The sequence below is a fragment of the Panthera leo genome, chromosome E1 (genome assembly GCF_018350215.1).
Source record: "Panthera leo isolate Ple1 chromosome E1, P.leo_Ple1_pat1.1, whole genome shotgun sequence".
In the NCBI taxonomy this organism is placed as follows: domain Eukaryota; kingdom Metazoa; phylum Chordata; class Mammalia; order Carnivora; family Felidae; genus Panthera; species Panthera leo.
The window spans coordinates 53,860,182-53,882,039 of NC_056692.1; the positions used below are offsets into that span (position 1 = coordinate 53,860,182).

The 21,858-nt window shown below is 57.0% G+C and overlaps 1 protein-coding gene across 2 annotated transcripts in view; it reads right to left on the minus strand.

Annotated features, from left to right (window-relative positions):
• Positions 1-21,575, minus strand: part of SDK2 (sidekick cell adhesion molecule 2) — a 264,330-nt gene extending 242,755 nt beyond the window's left edge. For both annotated transcript variants that reach the window (XM_042914557.1, XM_042914556.1), the window contains exon 1: positions 20,819-21,575. In XM_042914557.1, the coding sequence (XP_042770491.1) occupies positions 20,819-20,882 (64 nt within the window). In that variant the 5' untranslated portion in view covers positions 20,883-21,575. The remainder of the gene's footprint in view (positions 1-20,818) is intronic.
• Positions 21,576-21,858: the final 283 nt, after the last annotated feature.

A 21,858-nucleotide genomic window follows, 5' to 3' on the forward strand; every position in this document is an offset into this window, starting at 1 on the left:
AGAAGATTTCACGTCCCCTTCTCCGCTACGCCCATTGGTGTCTCCCAGCAATGGAACCAGGAGAAGGACTTGGCATGGCCCTGGAGGACCAAGCCACATGTCCTCTGGAGTCAGCCTCCCACTGCCCACATCCTGTACTGAGCAGGGCTGCTGTGTTCCAAGTTTCCAAACTTCAGAGGGTTTTTCCCACTCTCATTTCTGCTCAGCCACAGCCAGTAAGTACTTTTCTCTCTGTGGGACAGAGAAGCCAACTCAACTACAGGGGAAAAAAAGCTTTTTATCCCTGGGGTGCCAAAAAGTCAGCAATACATTGGAAAGGGGACCCAGGATGCTCCCTCACGCCCCCATCGTCTCCATGTGCCTATTTAGGCTGATTCCTCCAGCCAGATGCAGAAGGGTCTATTCTTGTGGTTCCCTCTTGACCTGTCTGACCTCCGGGTTATAGAAACTGGGGCTGTTTCTCTGGCTGGGACAAGACTTCTTAGCTCAGGGAGAGAAGCAATAGTTCTGGGTCTTTCTCCTCTTCTTTCCTTGAGTGGAGGGAGGCAGGGAGCCCTGTGACAGGTGCACAGGCTGAAATCTTGCCACTGTATCACCTGGTAGGGGGAAGTGACTGGCAAAGGACGCCTGGATAGAGTAGGGACAGGTGATCCTTTCTTCGCAGGCCTCGCCCCCTCCCCCCATGGCACAAGGGCCCCAGGAGGACCAGCTTCTTCAGGGGAGCTCTTAGATCTAGGGTGGCCCAAGAGCACGGGCACCACGGTGCTTAGGCTGGCGCTGGTTCTGGCTCTCAGCTTTTGGGGCCCTGCACTCCAAAGTCCTCAGCTTGAAATTCAAGGGTCCTGACCATCTATCTGCTTCTTCCTTGTCATTCCTGGGAGAGGTAGCAGGGGCCGCCCCTCCACCTCCCGGGCCCTGCACTTGACTAAGGGTGCCACCTCTATGCCTTTGCGCTCCAAGTGCCCTCTGCCTGGAATTCTGCTCCTGAGCTTATGGCTCTACCTCCCAAGTAGCATGCCTTTTTTTTTTAAGTTTTTAAGTTTTTATTTATTTTGAGAGAGAGAGAGAGACAGAGACAGAGAGAGCAAGAATGCACAAGTGGGTAGGGGCAGAGAAAGAGGGAGAATCCCAAGCAGGTTCCACACGGTCAGTGCAGAGCCCCACGCGAGGCTCACTCAAACTCAGGAACCGTGAGATCATGACCTGAGCCGAAATCACGAGCTGGATGTTTAACCGACTGAGCCACCCAAGTGCCCCTAGCATGCATCCCAGTTCAAATGCCCCATCTTCTGTAAACGCCTTCCTGGACTCCCCGAGGGGGAAGGCATCTCTTTTCTGCTTGATTATTGCTTCCTATATCATTTTGATTTATTAAACAAACACTTACGTATTGTCAACTATATGCCAGGAGCTCTTCTGAGAGCTTTACAAAAAATAACTTATTGGGGCACCTGGGTGGCTCAGTCAGTTAAGCATCCGACTTCGGCTCAGGTCGCGATCTCACAGTTCATGGGTTCGAGCCCTGCATCGGGCTCTGTGCTGACAGCTCAGAGCCTGGAGCCTGATTCAGATTCTGTGTCTCCCTCTCTCTCTGCCCATCCCTTGCTCACGCTCTGTCTCTGTCTCAAAAATAAATAAACACTAAAAAAAATTTTTAAAAGGGCGCCTGGGGGCTCAGTTGGTTAAGCAACGGACTTCGGCTCAGGTCATGATCTCACGGTTCGTGGTTTCGAGTCCTGCATTGGGTTCTGTGCTGACAGCTCGGAGCCTGGAGCCTGCTTTGGATTCTGTGTCTCCCTCTCTCTGCCCCTCCCCCACTTGTGCTCTGTCTGTCTCTCTCTCTCTCTCTCTCTCTCAAAAGTAAATAATATGTAAAAAAAAATTAAAAGAAAACTTGTTTCTTCCTCACAACAACCTCGAGAAGCAAGTACTGCCACCCCCAACTTACAGATCGGTAAACTGAGGCTCAGAGAGGCTAGGATGCTTGCCTACAGCCAAGGAGGCAGTCTGGCCCGAAGGTCCTACCTCTTATCTACAACCTGAGTTCACCATGTGCGCGCTTGCTCTCTCTCTCTCTCTCTCTCTCTCTCTCTCGGGAAACTGCTGGAGGCCCCATCAATTAGTTGCCTAGAGGAATAGGGAACCCCAGCCCTCTGCCCGATGTCCAAAGCAGGACAGGGCAGGAAGGAGGGAGAGGGCCTCGGCACAGAGCTTGAGAGAGAGGAGGGACCGGGGACATAAGACAACACCCTCACCAGGTTCCATTCCCTCTCTGCTCTGTAAAAGCAGGGATGAGTGGAGAGGGCTTCCCAGGGTCAACTCTGCTGCCCCCCACCTCCTCCCAGACCCTGGTGCTCTCAGCTTCCACATGCCTGTGGGTCAGGCGGGGCCGCTCTCTGCTTTTCTGTGATGTTTAATGAATCCATGCCGTGGAGGGAATTGCCCGTAAATAAGAGATGAGCTCTCAAAAGAGGGCTCCTGCACTCATCCCCCGGAGGATTTTCAGTTTTGTTTACTTAAGGGGGTGATTCCAGGCTCTCCTTCCTGTATTAGAGACGGCACACAGGCCAGCTCAGGCCCCAGATGCTTCCCAGTCCTGTCTGCCACGAGGGGCTGGGGCTGGGGCTCAGAGGACATCTGCCCTCTGAGCACAGACCGCTGGGATTCGAAAGTGACCAGCGGCTTCTCCATACCTGCACCACGAAAGCTGAGAGAACCAACAGCACATATTTTAGGAGCACCTCCCGCCTCCTTAGGAGGGATTCTGATCCGTCAGCTCTGGGACAGGGCCCGTGAGTCTCCATTTCTAACAAATTCCGAGCGGCGGAAGGTCCCCTCTCAGCCACGCCAAGCACAGGTGCTTCTGAAAGCCCTGAATGAACCTGGCTTCCTCTGGGGAAGACACAACCCTAACGGCGGTGTTGGTGGTGGTAATGCTGTTAAGAGTCACCAGTATTTACTGAGCACCTACTACGTGCCAGGTGCTCCAGGCCGCTGGCGACCACCGGAGGAGAGTCTATCCAGCGTGGCAGAAGGATCTGCCTGATTCCGTCAAAGAGTCAACAGGGAAGGTGGAACGTGGACCTGAGAGGATAGATAGCTTCTGAACAGTATGTATGGCTGCCCCATTGTCCAGATGGGGTAACTGAGGCTGGCAATGCTTTGATGGCTCACTGAGGTCCTATAGCCAGCCGGCCAGCAGGGCCAGCATTCTAACCCACGTGTGCTCCAGCCTCTGGAGACTGTGGCATTTTGTACGTGGCTTCTCTGGGATCAGGAGACAGACAAACAGTGCATACCAGGCAGGACCGGACAAGCAGGCCCCAGAGATACGGGGCTGAGTTCCAGACCCCTCCCCTCCATTCTCCTGCGTGCCCATGACGATGGAGACAATCTCCCAGACAGAGCTGGCCAACTTCACAGAGGAGTCTCTGTGCTTGCTCACCATTCTGCCTCACCCTGTCTCACCCCCAGGGCCTGAGACAAGAGAGCCCCAGCGTCTTCGGCCCAAGGAGAGGTACTGGGGGCCCAGGGAAGCCCACAGGAGGGAAAAAGGACCCTAGGTGGCTGGACTCTGCTGTTACAGGCAGGAAAACAGACCCAGGAGATGGGGTGGGGGGGGCAGGGAGGAGTCCCTGAAGGGTCTCACCGGTGGGCAGGGCCGGCTTCCCGGTGAGTGACCCACGCTTAGAGGGTCACGCCCTCCCCTGCCCCCGCTGGATGTCCTGCTGTCACCATCTTGGAATTCTGCATTTATTAACAAGTGGCCCGCACTTTCATTTTGCACAGGGCTCCACAAATTGCATTACTGGTCCTGCCACTGGGTGAGAGATGGCACCCGGGCTGGGCCCTATTTCCGAGACGCCCCTCTGGTGTGGCAACTGTGCGGCCCTGGGCTCGAGAGGGCTGCCTGGGGGAGGGCAGGCCAGAGCCCGAGGGCCTGGAACACGCACGCACGGAAGTCTCCAGAGAGGCAGGGCCTTCTGCGGGCCGAGTAAGTTAACACCCCAGAACGGTGCCTGAGGGGGGCCTAGGATAGCTTCCATGTCCTCCCTGCCTGTGGTGACAGACTAACGGGTTGGCCGGGGCTTGGGGACAGGAGGAGAGAGGCCAGCTGTCTTCAGGGCCTTGGCCTCTCCAAGGAAACCACCACCAACAGGGCCCGAAGCCTGAGGGCTGGGCGGATGCACGGTGCTCAGCCGTGCCAGGCTGTCGCAGGGTCTCCATGTAATTAGAGCGGAGCCCTTTGCTTGGCTTTCGGGCTTGGCCAAAGAAGAGAAGAGCCCGGCAGAGTTGATTCAGAAGCCCTGGCCTGGCCCGGAAGTCCCAGCTCAGAGGGGAGGCCTGGTGAGGAGCCAAAGGCAGACATTCATTCCTCTGGGGCCACTGTCCCCCAGGAGACAGGTGCTGGCAGGAGGCAGAGCTGAGGCAGGAATGTGGAGCCTGGGGCAGGACGGAGAGAGAGGCTTCCTTAGGCCCAGCACATTCCAGGAAGACAGTGCTGGGGGAGGGGACAGTGCTGGGGAGTGTCGGGGGCACACCCAGGGGTCACTGCTCTACGGTGGGTATCAGGGCAGGGGACGGAAGGGCAGTGTCCAGTCTACCGGGGTGGCCCCTTAACCCTCAATCTTTCTCTGTCTTGCCCTTCCTGGGCCCAACCGACAAGAGTCGGTGCTGGCTGGAGGCCAGGGATCTCCAAGAAATCTCTGTGACGTTGGGCATTTTCTGAATCAACTCTACCGGCCCGTTCTGTGGTCGAGAGGATGGTCGAATCCAGATCCGTGTGGGTGAAACACATGTGTTCAGAAACGCGGGACCCTCCGAACGGAGCCTGGCAAGGGCTTAGCGCTGTGTAAACGGTGGCTCTGACCCAGTCTCTGGATTCCAAATGCATTTTTATATCTCTGGAGTCGGAATGCATCCTCCTGCAGATTAAATGGCAGTATCTTTTCTTCCTTAATGACACATAAAATAATGATGTGTCTTGTAATTGATGTCTGAAGGTCAATCAAATACGGGACAATGATGACAATGAGCGTACATATGGGACCGGATCACTTTCATCGACACCTCCCATGTGGGCGGAGCCCTAGGACGCTCTTGACGTCCTGTTCGGTGTGGAAAAGTCACGGAGAACTGCGGATGCCGGACAGGGCAAGCACCTGAGGTCCCTGGGGGCGGGGGGGGGGGGGGTGCTGCTGCGGGGGAGACGAACACAAGGTCACGGGCAGAGCTGTGACAGGCTGGCAGTCTCTGGTAGATGGGCCAGGAGCACGGTGTGGGGTGCGGGGGACAGGGATCCGGCAGGAGCCCCTGTGACTCACAGTGATATGCCACGTACTGGGCTCTGTGTTAGGGCTGTGGCTACATATTATCTCAGACAAGCCTCCCAATCACCCCATGAGTGTGAGGGAGTTTTGTCCGTCTTAAATCCACACTTTAATGGAAGAGGAAACCGAGGCTCAGAAAAGCAAAGTCATCTGGCCAAGTTCATTTAGCCCGTAAGTGGCCAAACTAGGCCAAATTATGGGCCAGCTGTGGAAATGGGGCCAGGCTGTTCTATTCATCAGCAGTTAGAGGGCAAGCAGGAGAAACAGAGAAGGCCTTCGCAGACGGGACCTCGGCCTCCCAGCACGGCCGGGTGGGTGAGAACTTGGGCTCTGGGTCTGCCCGGGGCCTGTTCCTGAGGTCACCCCTTACAAGCTATTCAACTCTGGGCAAGCTGTTCGAGTTCTCTGGGTCTATTTCCTAATCCACACGAGGGGGAAGGTATGCTTCCTCAAAGGCCGTTGAGAGGACCAGACAATCCGTGTAAAGCATTTGGAAGGACATCTGGCTCACCAGGAGCTCGCACTATTCCCTGAGTCTGGTGACTCCAGAAGCTGATTGTCCAGAGTTGAGCCGCAGGCTCCCCCGACCCTATGCGTGACCTCAACCGTCTCGGGCTAGAAGCTGGGGAAGCAGAGGGGGACCCAGGGGTGTGCCAGGGAGCTTGGTCCCTAAACCGGCAACCGGCTGCCGCTGTGAAGAAAGGAGAGTGAGGGGTCTGGCTGCAGCCATCTGTGCCTCGTCCCTGAGTCCCCATCCCGCAAAGGGCTAGTGAAACCCCCCACACTCCAGAGACTCTGGGGAGGGCGGAGGAAAGGTAAGCAGGTGGCCCCTCTTCCAAATCCACAGTCCAGTGGCTGACTCTTGATCCACCCTCCCTCCCCCAGCAAAGGCTGTGGCTGCCCTGGGGACATCTGCCCCCAGACCCCCAGTGCCCCAGCTCACAGCTTCCCTGGCTCCTGGGAGCACAGCCCTCGCAGCTCCCAATTTAGCTGATGTGACCATCCCGTAGCTCCGATGGAACTGGAAAGAAGGTTCAGAGAATCACAGCCCTGCCAGAGGCTGGCTTGCAGCACCGGTGAAAACCAAAGGGCCACCACACATAGATGGAGCCCGCAAAGGGGGCAGGAAACCCCGAGCTCCCAAGCTCTGTGGCTTGGGACGCCTCACTGGGCTCTCCTGGTCCCACGTCCTCCTCTATATAATGAGGAGCTCTTTATAATCTGACCTTAGTGGTTCTCTGAGTTGCCCTATGGTTGTAGCTCACCTACTGCCCCTTAGGGAGCTCCAGGACCCAGGGCCCGAGGAAGCATATGGGGCAGGAAGGCCACAAGCCCCAAATGCATGCGACCATCCCCCATGTGGACAGGAGGCACAGTCACTGTGCTTTGGACTGCTGCTCCCCTCCTGAAGCTCACATAGTTTCTACAGGACGTCTGATGCCAAAGATGTGTGTGCCCGGAACGTAAGCACCGTCTGGGCTGGGGCCACGTGTGAGGAAGCCTTTCGAGAATGAGGCCAACACAGCCTGACCTCAGTGTCAGCCACCACCAAGGTGTGCATTTGCTGCCTGGGAGCCGCTTAGCAACTGAAAGGATAAAAATGAAGGCTCCTCAGAGGCTCTTGTCAGTGCAAGGGGTCAAGAACGAGAAAGGAAAGAAATCCAGATTGGAAAAGAAGTTAAACCGTCTGCATTCGGAGAAAACCCGATCACCTATGTAGAAAATCCAATGGAGCCTACAAAGAAGTTACTAGAACTAATCATTCACTCGAACCATGTCACGGAGTCCCAGATCAACACGTCAAAATCAACCGCATTTCTATATCCTGGAGACAAACAACTCCTAGTCGACATAAAAAGCATTTACAATTGCATCAAAAATATGAAATATTTAAGGGTAAATGTGCAACGCCTGTACTCCAAAATCCATAAAACGGTGCTCAGAGAAACCGAAGAGCTAAAGAACAGAGTGGAATCCCACGTTCGTGGGCCAGAAGTTTCGACGTGGGTCCTTCACGCTGACCTATTTTATCAATGCAGTTCTGGTCAGAAATCCCAGCGGGTTTTCGGGGGGAAAATCCGATTCTAAAATGCATATGGAAATGTAAACTAATTCTTTTTTTAATTTTATTTTGTTTATTTTGAGAGAGAAAGAGAAAGCACAAGTGGGGGAGAAGCAGAGAGAGCAGGAGAAAGGAGAATCCCAAGCAGGCTCTGCACTTGCCAGTGCAGAGCCTGAAGTGGGGCTCGAACCCATGAACTGTGAGATCATGACCTGATCCAAAGTCAAGACGCTTAACCAAACGAGCCACCCAGGCGCCCCAGTGGAAATGTAAACCGATTCTAAAGACAGACAGGCTGGTTCTAAAATTCATATGGAAACGTAAAGGATCTAGAAGACCCAAAACAATTTTGAAACGGAACAAAGTCAGAGAACTGACATTACCTTGTTTCAAGCTAGACTCATCGTAAAGCAACAGCAAGCACGAGAGTGTGCTACTCGTATAAAGACAAATAGAGAAATGAACCAGAATACGGTGTCCAGAAATAGATCTGCACGGATACGGACTACTGATTTTCAACAAAGGTGTGGAGGTAATTCAGTGCTGAACGGAAAGTTTAAAACAAGCGAAAAAAAAAAAAGACTGCCACAATGAGATATACATTTGGGGGAAAGAAAGATCTCTACTAGGCAGAGAGGGATTACTAAGGGCACAAGGAAACTTTGGGTGGTGATACATGTGTCCGTTATCTTGATTTTTGTGGTGATTTTACAGGTTACACATGTGTCAAAATGATTAATTTATACTCTTTTTCCTTTTTTAAGAGAGAGAGAGCACACTGGGGAGGGGCAGAAGGAGACGGAGAGAATCTTTTTTTTTCAATGTTTATTTTGAGAGAGAGAGAGAGAGAGAGCAAGTGAGGGAGGGGCAGAGAGAAACACACACAGAATCCGAAGCAGGCTCCAGGCTCTGAGTTGTCAGCACAGAGCCTGATGCGGGGCTCGAACTTGTGAACCCCAAGGTCATGTCCTGAGCTGAAGTCGGATGCTTAACCCACTGAGCCACCCACTCCTGGAAGAGAGAGAATCTTAAGCAGGCTCCACACCCAGCATAGAGCCCAACTCGAGGCTCGGTCTCATGAGCACAGGACCAAGAGTCAGTGGCTTAACCAACTAAGCCACCCAGGCGCCCCAAGTTATACTTCTTAAATATGTACGACTTATTACGGCAAAGCAAAAACAAAGCCTCCAGGATTCCCCAAGGACGATGGGGGCTCCTCCCACCCCACAAGACCTAGGCTTCAAGGTCACCTCCTCTGGGGCAGCGTTCTCAGGTCTCCCCGCCAGACGCCCAATCACCCAATTCCACCTGTACTTAGCGCCTGGCACACTGTCCTATATTCGCGGCCACGTGCTTCATGCCCTCTTTTGCCCGTGAACAGTTTGAGAGCAGGGACCTGACTTGGCCTTTGCTGGATCCCAGGCACTGTGCCTGGGGCACCGTAGGTGCTTAGAAAATGCTTGATGAGCCAACAGAGGTTCGAGGCTTTTGTCATCCATCCACGCACCGGGTTACTCTGAGCTTCTAGCAAAAGCTGCTTCGGCCAGTGATGACTTCACGGCCCGCCCTTCCTCCCCCAGGGAGGAGGCCTCTGGGCTGGCTTTTTGCTTTCTTTACGGACGGGCATTGAGAGCGAGAGCTTCTGGTGGTGAGGAAGGAAGAAGGGAAGGAGCGGTGGTCTGCCCCTCTCGCGCGCAAGGCCTGCAGCGGGCTCACGGAGGTCCTCCGCCTCCACGGGAGGGGCTCAGCACAGCCACCACCATGGCAACCGGACTTCTCCAACCTCTAGGCTGGACCTCCTCCAAGTGCGGCCCCTGGACCAGCGGCATCACCTGGCAGCTGGTCAGAAATGCCAGCCCCTGGCCCCCACCCCAGAAGCTCTGGGGGTGGAGCCTGGGAATGTGCATTCGGGCAAGCCCTGCACGGGAACTGAATGCAGGCTCCGATGCGAGCCCCGCTGCTCCGGCCCACCCTCTCACCTCCATCACAAGGCTGGCTACACCAGAGCTCCAAGAATGTGCTCCTGGGGCCCCAGATGTGAGGGTGCCCCTCACTCCTTTGGCCTTCCCTCGATCCTCGGGTGCCCCGAGGCCCGGCCCTAAATGCGGCCGCCGCCTTCCCCCATCTGCGTGCCCGCGTCTCAGAGGCACGTCTTTGCTTCAGCTCTGACACCGAGCCTGGGCTCAGAGGACTGGGGCCCTGAGCTCTTCCCTGGCAGAGGTACAAGAATAGCTAGAGTTGGGGGCCTGCTCCCTGCACCCTGGGGCTGGACATTCCAAGTTCCTGGACAGACAATAAGCCCTAACATTCCAGGCGAGGTGGCAGGCAAGGGGCGCGGACAATGGGTCTTGTGTTTCTCCCCACGCCTTCCTGCGGGTGTGCTCACCCCGGGCTCTGCGGAAGGCTGAGCCATCAAAAGCACAGTGGTCCACTCGGCTGGCCCTGCTTCCCTCTCTCTGCCCAAGGCCCAGGCTGAGGCTGGGGCCCCCCCGTCACACCCAGCTCACTCCCTGGGGCCGAAAAATGTTCCTTGTTCCTGGAGGTCTCTAGCACCTTCTAGGTTCTTCATCCATCAAGGCCTTAGGAGAAAGGGGTTAAATGCCAACGCCTCTCTTCTTCCCACCCGGGCCTTGGCTGCTGTCCTCCTGGGGCAAGGGACAGCAAGCAGTGGACACAGCTCTCCAGCCACCCGGAGCCACAGCCAGAAGCATCTCCCCTCGCCCTGGCTGATTTCTGTTCATTAATGCAATCACATCAACACTGACAGCAGCCTATTTATTACTGCCCTGACGACAACCATTTTTCACCCAGTGATGCACAGCCCCATAATGAGCTTGGGCCAGAGCTAACGAGGAAGTCCTCTCGACCCTCCCTGGCAGCTTCAGGCCTCACGATGGCCTGCCCCCGACCCACCGCCTGCCTGCATTTGCTCTGCCGGGGCAGGGAAAAGGGGTCCCAATGGGAAGGTCAAGGGCCGCTGGGCTGAGCCAGCCAAAGCTGCGTGAGGCCAATAAGCATGCTGTCCATGGGGAGAAGGCTTCAAGGTTGACTGAGCAAGAAGGCCGGAATGCTGGGCACGGTCTCAGGGCAGCAACACGTCCCCCATTCTAGGTGCCAAGTCCTTGGGCCAGGGCAGCGAGAGATATAAACAGTGATGGAGACAGCTGGCCGCCCGATGGAGCCTGGGAGTGCATGGATGCTTTCAGCTTCAAGAGAAATCTCGAGGAAGGGACTGAATCGGACTGGGAACACTTAGTGAGTGCTGGCTGGGCCACGGCAGGACACCAACTCCAGTAAGACCCTGCTTTGCCAGGGGATGGCGTCCAGGAACCTCAGCTCTTCTGGAAGGCACCCGCATCTCCACGGGAAAGACCCCTGTGCAGTGGACATAACTTATCACAGAGGCCAACGCCTCTCACTAAGGTGACCCTCCGTGCCCTCACTCAGTGCCCTGCCCCAACAGCATCGCCGCTGGGCTGGGTGGCTTGGAATGAAAAGGGGGCTCGGGGGACAGCCCAGGGAGAGGCCGGGAGCCAGACCCCTGAATCCTGAATGGTATGGAGCAGACAGCCGGAAGGTGAGGGAGGACCCAGAAAACTCTGACCACCCAAGCGTCAGGATCACCTAGCGAGGGGCTGACAGCCTCACATTCCCACCGCCCATGCCCTTGAAGGCTCCACCACTGCCACGGTGGACGGTTATGCTGGCCCGGGCTTGATTATGTTTGGGGCACTGCTTCCTCAGGGGGAACTATACGTCTACAAAACATTACAGAAACTTTTAACTATAAATGGCTGAAATATGTCAAGCATCTTGGAATCCTACAGATGATGTGACCCAAGAGATCACTGGATTCAAATTCTTCAAAACCAAGTTTTGACATCTATCCCAGGGGATCCAGGAAGCCACGGGCAGACATACCACACCTCCTTTAGCAGCATCCGTTGGCTTTAAAATACCCTTTGTGTGTTAAAATAGAATTCAGATAGGCTATGGAATAGAATGCAAATGTTCGTATATTTAAAACAGAACCTATAGAGGAGGAAAAGGTCACAGGGCTAGCGGGCAGCCTCAGGCTCACGGCCGGCTCCCCGGGGCCTGTGTCTATCCTCCTCCACCACAGAAGTCCATCACCCTACAGCTCGGAAACGCAGTGTTTAAGGCCCTCCGTTCCCCAGTGAGGACACGGAGGCCCAAAGGGACCCAGTGAGGACAGGTCTCGCGATCCGAGGCCTGCACGGCATCGCGTCTGTTACCCTCCCCCTGATGGTACCATTACCCGCAGCGGCCTTCTTCAAAGGGTTAAGTTCATTAATTGGGAACGATAATTTATGTCTAATGCCTCTACCCTTGCTGATGAAGGTTATTATCTAAATTCAAGGAGTTTATAATTAAAGAAATCAGTCACATGCACATTAAAAGATAATTCAGAATCAACAAGGCCAAAGTGCCAAACGAGACATCTAGACCGTCGGCATCCTGAGAGCACAGAGGCATCTGTGGGGATGTGTTCTAGCTGGCGCACCTTGGGGGAGAACGAGGGGTGCAGGGTGAGGGAGAGGGGAGGGGGCCGAGGGGTTCCGGGGGGTGGGGCAGCTGAGCACGTGGAGGGCCATGGCAGGGAAGGGGAGGGGAGGTTGCAGCCACACGGAGGGCCAGACCGTGGGGGGCTTGGCACTGAGACCAAAAGCAGTAGCAAAGCCCCTGGAGTGAAGGCCTGTAAGTAGGGTCTGACCTGACAGGCCTCAGCGTTTAGATCTTATCACCAAGACCCCATGGGAGAGCAGATGCGGTCTCAAGGGAGAGGTCTGACTTCCCTTACAGAGAGGACAGGCCACCCCCGGCCGCACTCCGTGCCCCACCCTTTTCACCCAGCCAAGCTGGGGCAAAGTTTGTGGTTAAGCCAAGCAGTACAGTGAGCCGCTCCTGACCAGACCAAAAGCGACGGCCTGGGAAGCAGGTGACCCGTGTTCATCGTCGTTCACCGTCACTTTCTTACACGTCGAGTGACCTTAGCAAGTGTCTGAAGTTCAATGCAATCGATGTTAATAATGTGAACACTTTCTGCCCAAACTCCTTCGAAGGTTGGGATGAAGAAAAAAAATGAGTTTGGCTGTGAAAGCCACACACAGAAATTTGAGGTTTTATGAAAGGATCCAATAAACACATTCACCTTAAGGCCTGAACAGCTAATAACCCCTTAACATGTGGGTTCTCTGCGGTGTATTTGCATTTTAAGTTGGAGCCAGAGAATGTCTTAACCGAATGAATAAGCCCGTAATAGCATACGTTTAGATGCCACCGGCTGGTCTGTGAGGGATAAAGGCAGCAGAGGCATTTCAGGACATGACGCACGTCCAATTGCAGACCCACAGCTGACCCTGCTTCCCCAACACCAAAATGGTGACAAAAATCACAATGACAAGCACTTATACAGCATTCGCTATACACTGACTGCTGTCTGAGAACTCAGCAGATCTTATTAAACCGTGTCATGACCCCATGAGGTAAGGACTCCTGTTATCCCCGCTTTGCCGATGAAGAAGCCGAGGCACAGATGGGCTCTGCAACTAACTCATCCAGGGTTACCCAGACAGTAAATGACAAGTAGGATTTGAACCCAGGGAGTCATCCACATTTCAAGCTCCTCAGAGGCCTGTGCTGTCCCACTGGGACCCTCCAACGGCACGTTCTGGATTGGCTCTCGCGGCCCAGAGCAAGAAATGGGGCATCTGTAGCAGATCCATAACTGACTCCCATCATGTGGCAACAACCCAAGCGTCCAGGTGCCCAGCCGTATCTCTGACCATTCCTCAGATTCCGAGCCACGCAAGTGCCTCCGTCACCTGCACCTTTCCAAGACCAGGTGCCCCTTGGCAGCAGGGGCTGGGGTTCCGGGGTCCTGGCTCCAGCAGGCCCTTGACAGTCCCTCATGGCTACCCCAGAAGCTGAATTCCCTCAATGGGCCACATGATGGCTAATAACGTTTCCTCCCCTTAGGATTATCGTATCATCAAAATTTCATCACTGCTCTAGGTCACTAATAGCTTCCTGCAGGGCATCAAACTTTAATTGCCTCTTCCCTGCCCCATTCAGTTTAAAAGACTCTTGTGCGGCTTGGTCACTGGCACCCAGTCATGAGTGCCCCCAAGTGACCTTAAGGAGACTCACCAAACATCTCTGGGTCCCCTGGGAGGGGACAGGGGAAAGACAGAGAGGCACAGGGGGGTTCGCATCCTGATCTCTCATATCCTGCCAACCTGAGGCCCAGTGAGGACACAGCTAGGATAGAGCAAGAGCCAGGGGGGATCAGGAGGAGGAGGAGAAGTTCCAAAGGCTATTTTTGCTTTAGTTTACTTATTTATTTTTGAGAGACAGAGAGAGGGGGCAGGGGAGGGGCAGTGAGAGAGGGAGAGAGAGAATCCGTGCTGACAGCACGGAGCCTGACACGGGCCTCGAACTCAGGAACCGTGAGATCATGACCTGAGCTGAAATCAAGAGTCAGACACCTAACCGACTGAGCCACCCAGGTGTCCCTCCCAGGGCTATTTTCTCAAACTCTACCGCGTCCCCCGGGCCAGCCCTGGTCTTCTGCCAGCACAACTGAATGGGCAACTCATCAGCAAATGGTCGTGTCTCTCAGGGAAAGTACCAGTGAAGGATGCCATGGAGGCAAGGGCAGCCTGGGGGAATGGGAAGATGACAGGCACTGGGGTCACAGAGCCCTAGGTTCAAATCCTGACTTCCTAGCTACACGGTCTTGGGGAGTTAATCTCTATGAGCCTCAGTTTACCCACATGATGGAGAGCAGAGGTAACGGTGACACTTCCCCTAACGCTAATACCTAGAACTGCGCACCAAATATGACTGTGCCTCCTCCCTGGTGATCCTAGGACAGGGAGAAAAGACCAGATCGTTCAAAACCGCGGGAGAAACACAAGCCGAAAAAGAAGATGCGGGTAGAGATACCCAGGGGGAAATCCGAGAACTCCGTGCCACCTGAGATCCCATCTCGAGACCAGGTGGAAGGGCCAACGCAGAGGCACAGCTGGCTGTGTGAGCCGGCTGAGCCCCTGCCACAGGCCAGGCTCCATGGAGGGCTCCGCTCGCCTCAGGTCCTGCGCTCCCCGCCAGGCTCCTCCCCTGGCACGACTGATGTACGAGAAAAACGGGGATGGGATGTAAGCGACCGAACCCAAAGTGGCCCGGGGGTAGCGCAAAGCGATGGAGCTTGCACCCAGGTCGCCCCAATTCCAAGGCAAGGACCGCCGCGATGCAGGACCCTTCTCAACAGCTCAAGGAAAAAAAAAACCCAAACCGGGGAAGTAATCGCACCAGACTGGGGCTAACTTGGGGATGCTTTCCGGATGGCCCCGGCAGGAGTAAAGTAATTCTGTATGCAGTGCACTTCTGGAGACCACAGAGTCCTCTCTGCGGTTATGGAGGAATGCTGGACATCACCAGCGCGCCTCTCTTTTCGCAGCACGAGGAAGGAAGGAAGCCTGCGCTTCCCACCCCCTTGCCACTGGGCGGGACCACGTGATCAGTTCCGGCCAATGGGCTGCAAGGGGAAGCGATCTGGGCTATAGCATTTAATTGCAGATGCCACGACTTCCTCTCTCTCTTATGTATTTCAAAGGGGGCCTCCAAGCACTGGATGGGCCTTACTCCCCAAACCCCCTAGGTGTCCTCCCAATTTCATACAGGTACAGTTCAGCTAGTAGGCACTCAAGAAGAACCCAAGGGTCACGCAATCCAGAGGCCGGACTGCCAGAAGCAGCTGTAGGGCCAGAGGCAGGAAGAGCTGGGAGTGAAGGTGAGAGAGTCTGAGCAGGGGTTCTGGGCTCAACAGCAACACTACCCCGTTCTGCGTAAGCCTGGGCCAGAATCTCTGGAGGACAGGGCTCCCATCCTTGGGGTGATTGGCTCAGCGTAACGAGGGCTTCACGGCAGGTGGCTTATGTGATGTACCGAGGAGCCCATCAGAGTGGGTGCCTGGTCAGAGAGGAAGCTGGAGAAGGAGGGACAGGCCGATGACAAAAGATTCCTTAGCTAAGGGTCCATTCATTCATTCATTCATTCATTCTTCATTCGCTCATTCATATTCCTCGACCTCATTCTCCATGGTAGGCACTGCCCGAAGTGACCAGGGATACAGCAGTGGATAAAATACAGCCTCCACCCCCACGAGAGGCCAACAATAAATAAATAGACAAGTCAATATATGCCAGGTGAAGCCGAGTGCCATGGAGAAGGTAAAGCAGGGGAAGAAGTTCATTCTTGGAGGTGACATGTTTTCAGGGGCTTAGGGACAGATGAGGGACACTAGGGGAAAGTCTTGAAGGAAACAAGGAGTCAGCCTTGCAGACATCTGGGAGGACTGGGCATGACCGCAGGGACAGCAGGACCTTCAGATGCCAGGTGGGAGTTCTGAGACAGACCGAGCAGTTCCAGGAACAGAGAGGTGATCAGTGTGGTGGGCAGAGTGGGTGGAGATGTTGGAGAGGAGGCAGGAGGCAGGAGGTGTGGGCTGTGACATCCTCCCAGCCTTGTGGCCAGTGCGTTATAAGCACTTATCAGTTACTCAGAGCAGTTTACGGTGATTAGGATCATCTCATTTAACACCCAAAAACAAAAAAACAAACAAAAAACCCCCCTACGAGGCAGCCATAGTGATCTTTAACATTTACAGATGAGAAGAGTCTCAGCTCTGGGTCATTCAGTGGTGGAGGTAGAGGCCGGGAGCCCTGCACCATGTCGGTGCCCAAACCTGGAGAGGGGCCTCCGCAGGGCTCCCTGGGCTCAGGGAAGGGCTTTCTGGACCAGACACCTGGCTGGGGAGACCGATGAGACCAGCTGTGCAACCCCCCCCTCCCCCCATCAGGACCCTGAGCAGCCCCGGGTGGCCCCTTGCTGGACACTGACACTGCTCCCTGGCCCTGCCCTCTGCCCAGCGTGTGGACAGCAGAGGGGGCGGCCACGAGGAGCAACCAGGATGTCTCAACATCCGGTTTGTTTTCTTTTCCATTACAGGCAGTGAGGCTGCTGCCGGCAGTCACTCCTGGCCCATTTGTTGCTATTGGCATCCCAAAGCCCTGAATTATGATGACTAATTCCCACCGCTTTAGGCAGCTCGAGGTCCGTCTGTGGCAGTGTGCTCCAGGGGGAGCCAGGGTGGAAAAGCCGCAGGCAGCACTGTAACACCCAACATCAAATCCAGCTCAGTCTCCTGACTCCCCGAGGCTTAAGGAGTCAGAAGGATCGGGGAGGAGGTGTTCCAGCCAATCAGACGACTTCTTCAACCACAGCCAAATCCCAGGATAACCAGCCACGGGGACACTGTCTTACAACCTGCTTGTTTCGTAAGATAGTGAGTCCCCCATCACCAGGGGTATACAAGCAGACACCAGATGGCCACTTGTCCCAGGCTTATGGGCAAAGAACAACGCTGGATGGTTTTTTGTTTCTTTCAAGTCCAACGTCCTTTCATTCTAGTCCTCAGGACAGACAACAAGTTCATTCTCCCTTACCGCTTAACTTACAGCCCAACTGTGTCCTGTGGTACAAAGTCAAATGCATACCAATATGCAGTTTAACACATCATTGTAAAGTCGGCCGTTCAGGCACTGTTTAAACAGAGAACTGCTGTAAAGGATTTGGCCTCTTTCCCAGCCGCCCTTCCCTGATGGAACCAGGTTCCTGGCCCCTACTCTGGCCTTCCAGTAGAGGACATAAGGGAGAGAGCGGTCGATAACTATTTGCCGAACACACGCACGAAAGGAAGGGTTTCTGAGGCAGGTGTTGGGCTGCCAGCACGATTCAGCCTCTGGGTAGGGGTCCCGAGCTGCTCTTCCCACGCAGGGGAGAAACCCTGCAGCCAGTAGAAACACCAAACTGTGTCACCCATCTGGCCACAGCCAGAATGTTCCAGACTCCCCAGCTGAAGCTAAGGGGCGCACAGGGCAAGGGAGACAGGGATGCAGGGCAGAGAGCCGCCTCTCTGGCCCTGGGAGAAGAGCACGAAGGGAAGCAGGGACGCCCCCCAGGCCCACTCCTGTGTGGGGCTTTGACACGCACCAGCTGAGCCCCAGGCAAGCAAGACACTCGGCCTCGTGGTAATTAGCAAGAGGCCCTGATCAATAAGTTATTTTTTGCTGTCAGTAATTAATAATTACAGCTTAGCCACACCATGTAATTAAACTTTCATCCCGCTCCCTTGCGTGCTGTTTGCCTTTTATTGTGATTAGCTCCTAGCACTAAACTTTCTCCCCTTGGAGCCTTCAAGAGCCTCCGAGGCTGGGCCTGCCAACGCTCATACAGGGGTCTGTGCTGCCTGCTTCCCTCAGCTCACAGCCCCTTTTGTCCCTCCCCCAGGCGCCGTGCTCTCCTAAGAACCTTCTGGACCAGCTGCTACTGCCCTCCTTCCGGCCCCTCGGCCTCCTCAGGATGTGCGCCAACAATAATTTTCGTGGCACCCGCAAAATCTCTCGAGAAGCTGGCGACAATGCACACGTCCAGGCTCCCCTGGGCATCTGCAGTCAGAGTACGTGGGAGTGGAGCCCAACACGGCCGCAGGGCCACTCACAGCCGACGATGGGGCCACAGAAGCCGGAAGTCAAGAAGCATCTTGGAGGAAGGAGAGGCATTCGTGGTGTTTTTGGTGGGTGGCCGGGGCTACTCCTCATGGTCCTCTGGCTGGTAATGTAAAAACCATCATCATCGTCGCAACAATTACCCTTTATCGAGCACCTCCTAAGTGCCAGGCACCTGCTGAGAGCTCCCCCAAATACCTCGAATCCCTCTTTCTACATCACTGCACTTAGTTGAGGAAAAGCATACGAACTGGCTTGACATTGAGGTTCGGGGGAAATGGTCGAATGGCTTTCAGTATAAGCAGGTGATGTGGCCCAGGTCCAGCAGCCGAAAAACACCAATGTAAGTCTAGACAAAATCCAGCGGCGGCCAGCGTGAGGTCTGTCCCAGAGAGGTACACGGCCTGGTCCCTCATTCTGTCATGACTGGAGAACAGGGCTGAAGGGGCTCAGAAGCCACAGACAGTGGCGTGGCTTCAAGTACCCCAAAGGGTGAAGGGCATGGCCTCAAACTCAAAAGAGAAGCTAAGGAGAAACGCCACTCTCTAATCCCAAAGCAGACAGGAAAGGACCCCGCAGCCCCGTGGCCTGCCCCTGCCCGCCCCCCCTGGGCCCCTACGCACAACACAGCACTGCCCCCAAGTCAGGCCGAGACCAAGTTCCCACAATCCTTTGCACAGTTTGTCTCCCGCCAGGAGACAAATGGGGAGTACCCACGGACTCTGGAAAACACTCTCTCAGAGCCAGAGAACACAAAGGGAGCAGCAGGGGACCCAGGCAGCCTCACTCAAAAAGGCAGCAAACAAGAGAACCAGAGAGAGGGGGAATCAATCGGAGACCTTCAGCGATTCTGACAGGGCAAGCCCCTTAGCAGGAGGACAGAGACAGGAGGTGGCCCTGCCTTAACTTCCGCTGGACCAGGGATCTTGGCCTCAGGTGGATGGGACAGTGTTGGCTGGGACATAAAGAGGCTTGATGACCCAGAAGGAAGGGCCTTCAGGTGCCCTGGGGACTCCTGATGGGCCTGGGCCTGGATGGGCGGGAACTCAGGAGCCCACCTGCCACATAGAAATCATGCCACTGTGGGAGTCCGGACAGCAATGAAGTCAGATGCCTCCAGACAGGGGCTGACACCCCCAGAGCCCTCCCAGTCTCCGGGCTTTCAAGCTAGTTGACCCACGGGCATCTCGGAGCAGATCTGTGAGGTGCCCCCGGGGCAAGCTACACCCTGTCCCGATTCTGCCAGCCTCGAGGTCCTCCTGGAACCCTTAAAAGAAAGGCCCTGCCGTAGCAAACCCACTCCAGCTGCCGATGGTCCTGGTTCCAGGGAGAGAAGAGCCCAGAACACACCTGGTCCCTGACTCTGCCCCCAGAACACCCAGCAGCCTTGGGCAAGTCATTTAACGCCCCCTGGACCTCAGTTTTCCTCTCTGTTAAATGGTTGCTAGAGTAAGCTGACCTCTAAGGTCCCTGCCTGCTGGAAGATTTTATGATGATCGTAAAACTAATAATAACTTTTATTACCTTACATTTACAGGGCCCCTTACAAAATTTCTAAGTGCTTTAACGTAAATTACCTTGTAAAATCCACCCCTCAACCCTGTGAGTGAGAGCTGATTATTCTCATCTCTTTGATCCGGGCTCCCTGAACTGCCTGACGCTGGGCGCAGTGGGGTCCCTTCACCCTCGCCGCTAGACGACCCCAGGGCTGGGGTGGGGCCCTTCTGAGAAGCAGCCTCCATATGCCGGCGCCCCCGGGTAGGTCCAGGCACCCTCCCGAGCCTGGAAGAGGGAAGCCAGGCCCCGCAAGTCCTGAAGCTCAGCCCAGGCTTCGTCTCCTTCCGCCCCCAGCAGGCGCCGCTCGGACACCGCTGGCACCACTGTCTGGATCTGCGAACCCCAAAGGCAAGGAAGCACCGGTGCGGCCGCCCTCCCCCGCTGGGACCTGCCCAAGGGCTGGGGGGGCGGAGGGGGGGACGTCTGGGCATTTGCCCTCTGGAGGGGGGCAGCGCGGATCACGCCTCCTCATCCCTCCTAACGCTCCCACCCCCAAAGCAGCTCTTCTCCACCGCGAGGCTGCTCCATCCAGGCAGCTACAGGTCAGAGACAGGAGCGGCCGGTGGAGCGGGAGGGACAGGCAGGAGGCTGCGTGTGTCTGGGGGCGGGAGGGGAGACGCCCCAGACACTCCCCGGGCACCACCCCCCGCTGGGTCCGGGCCGCACGCGCGACATCGGCTCCAGCCCCGCCCCGCCGAGCACCCCCGGCCCCAGCGGCGGCCCCAGCCGGGCGCGGGCTCCCGTATGTGGCCAGGCCCGGCAACTGCCCTCCCGGGGCCACCAACCCGGCTCCCGGCGCCCGACTCGGGCTCCCGCCCGCCACCCTCCCGCCCCGCTCTCTCGCCGCGGGGCGGCCAGCGCGTGCCCGGCGGGGCCCTTCCCGCGGACGCCGAGCGGGGACCCGGAGCCCGGCCTGAGGAGCTCGGGAGAGGCGGGTGCCGCGCCCGGCACCGAACCGCGCGCCCCTCCCACGCCGGTCCGAGGGCACCCGAGGTGGGTGGGGGTCGCTACCCCTCACCGCACCCCGGACGACGCCTCCCAACACGGACCCCCCCCCCCCATCTTCCCTCCTCTGGAAGCCACAAGTCTCAGAAAGACGGCCCCACCCCCGAAAGAGAGCCCCCAAAACTCGAGGAGGGGATCCTGAAACTCCCTGGAGAGGGCTCTGCCCAGACTAAGCCCCGTGTCCAGGAGGCCCCCGAGAGGCCAGCGGGTCCCCGCCACCCTCCCCCTCCTCCAGCACCCTCCCCAACCCCACGTGGGGGTGGCCCTCCTACCTTGGGCTCCGGTCGCGCGGATCCGGTGAAGGGCCAGCAGAGTCCAGACCAGCAGCCCCCACATGATGACCAGCCTCGGGTGGGGGGTCCTCCGCACTGTTTTATAATCCTGGGTGGGGGCCTGGGACCCCGCGGCTTCGTCCGGGGAGACTGTCCACGCGGCCCCGGCCGGGGGCTGGTAGATGCCCGGGAGGGGCAGCGCTGGCGACCCCTTCCTCCTCGTCTGCTGTCCAAGTCCGATCCCGGAGGCGCGCCCGGAAGGCGAGGGGCGAGCAAAGAGAAAGGGGAAAAGCCCGCTCTCGGATTCGGGGCTGCTCCGTCTTCTAGCACCCCAACTCCGACTTCTCCCAGGCGGGGCGGCCTCCGCGATCCCGCCGGGTCGCGGGCCGGGCTCCGGAATGAACCGGCAACTTCAGGAAACTTCCTCCCGTGGCCACGTTGCCCGCCCCCCGCCCCCTCCCCGCCCCCTGGTTGGGTTCTCCGGGCGGACGCAGTCACGGCCGTTCCAGGCGCCGGGCCCCCGGGGCCGGGCGGGAGGCGAGCGCGGCGGGAGACGCGGGCGCGGGGCGTCTTTCAGGGGCTCCGGTTTCGGGGGGCGCGGTTAGCATAGCGGTCCGAACCTCCCCGGAGCTGAAGTTTTCTTCTCTCTAACTTTGCAGGCGGCATCTGGCGGGGCCGAGCCGCCCCTCTCGGCTCCACCGCCCTGGCGCCCAATCCGCGGACGCTCGGTCCTTCCCGGCGGCGCCGGGCCCGGGCGCGCCCTCGGCTCCGCGCCCAGCGGGCTAGCAAACTTTGCGGGTCCCGCGGCCCGGCGCGCAGCCCCGCGCGCCCATGTCCGCGCCGGCTGCGGGGCGGCGGGGACGGCTGCTGGGCTCGGCGGCCCGGGCTGTCTCCGGCGCCCGGGCGCGGAGCCTCCTGCCGGCCGGGGACGGAGCCCCGCGGCGCTGCCCTCCGCCGCGCGCTGGCCGGGGCTCTCGGCGAGACGCACGGAGAGCCCGGCGGGCAGCCCCGGCTCCGGGGGCGCGGCGCCTCCTCGGACG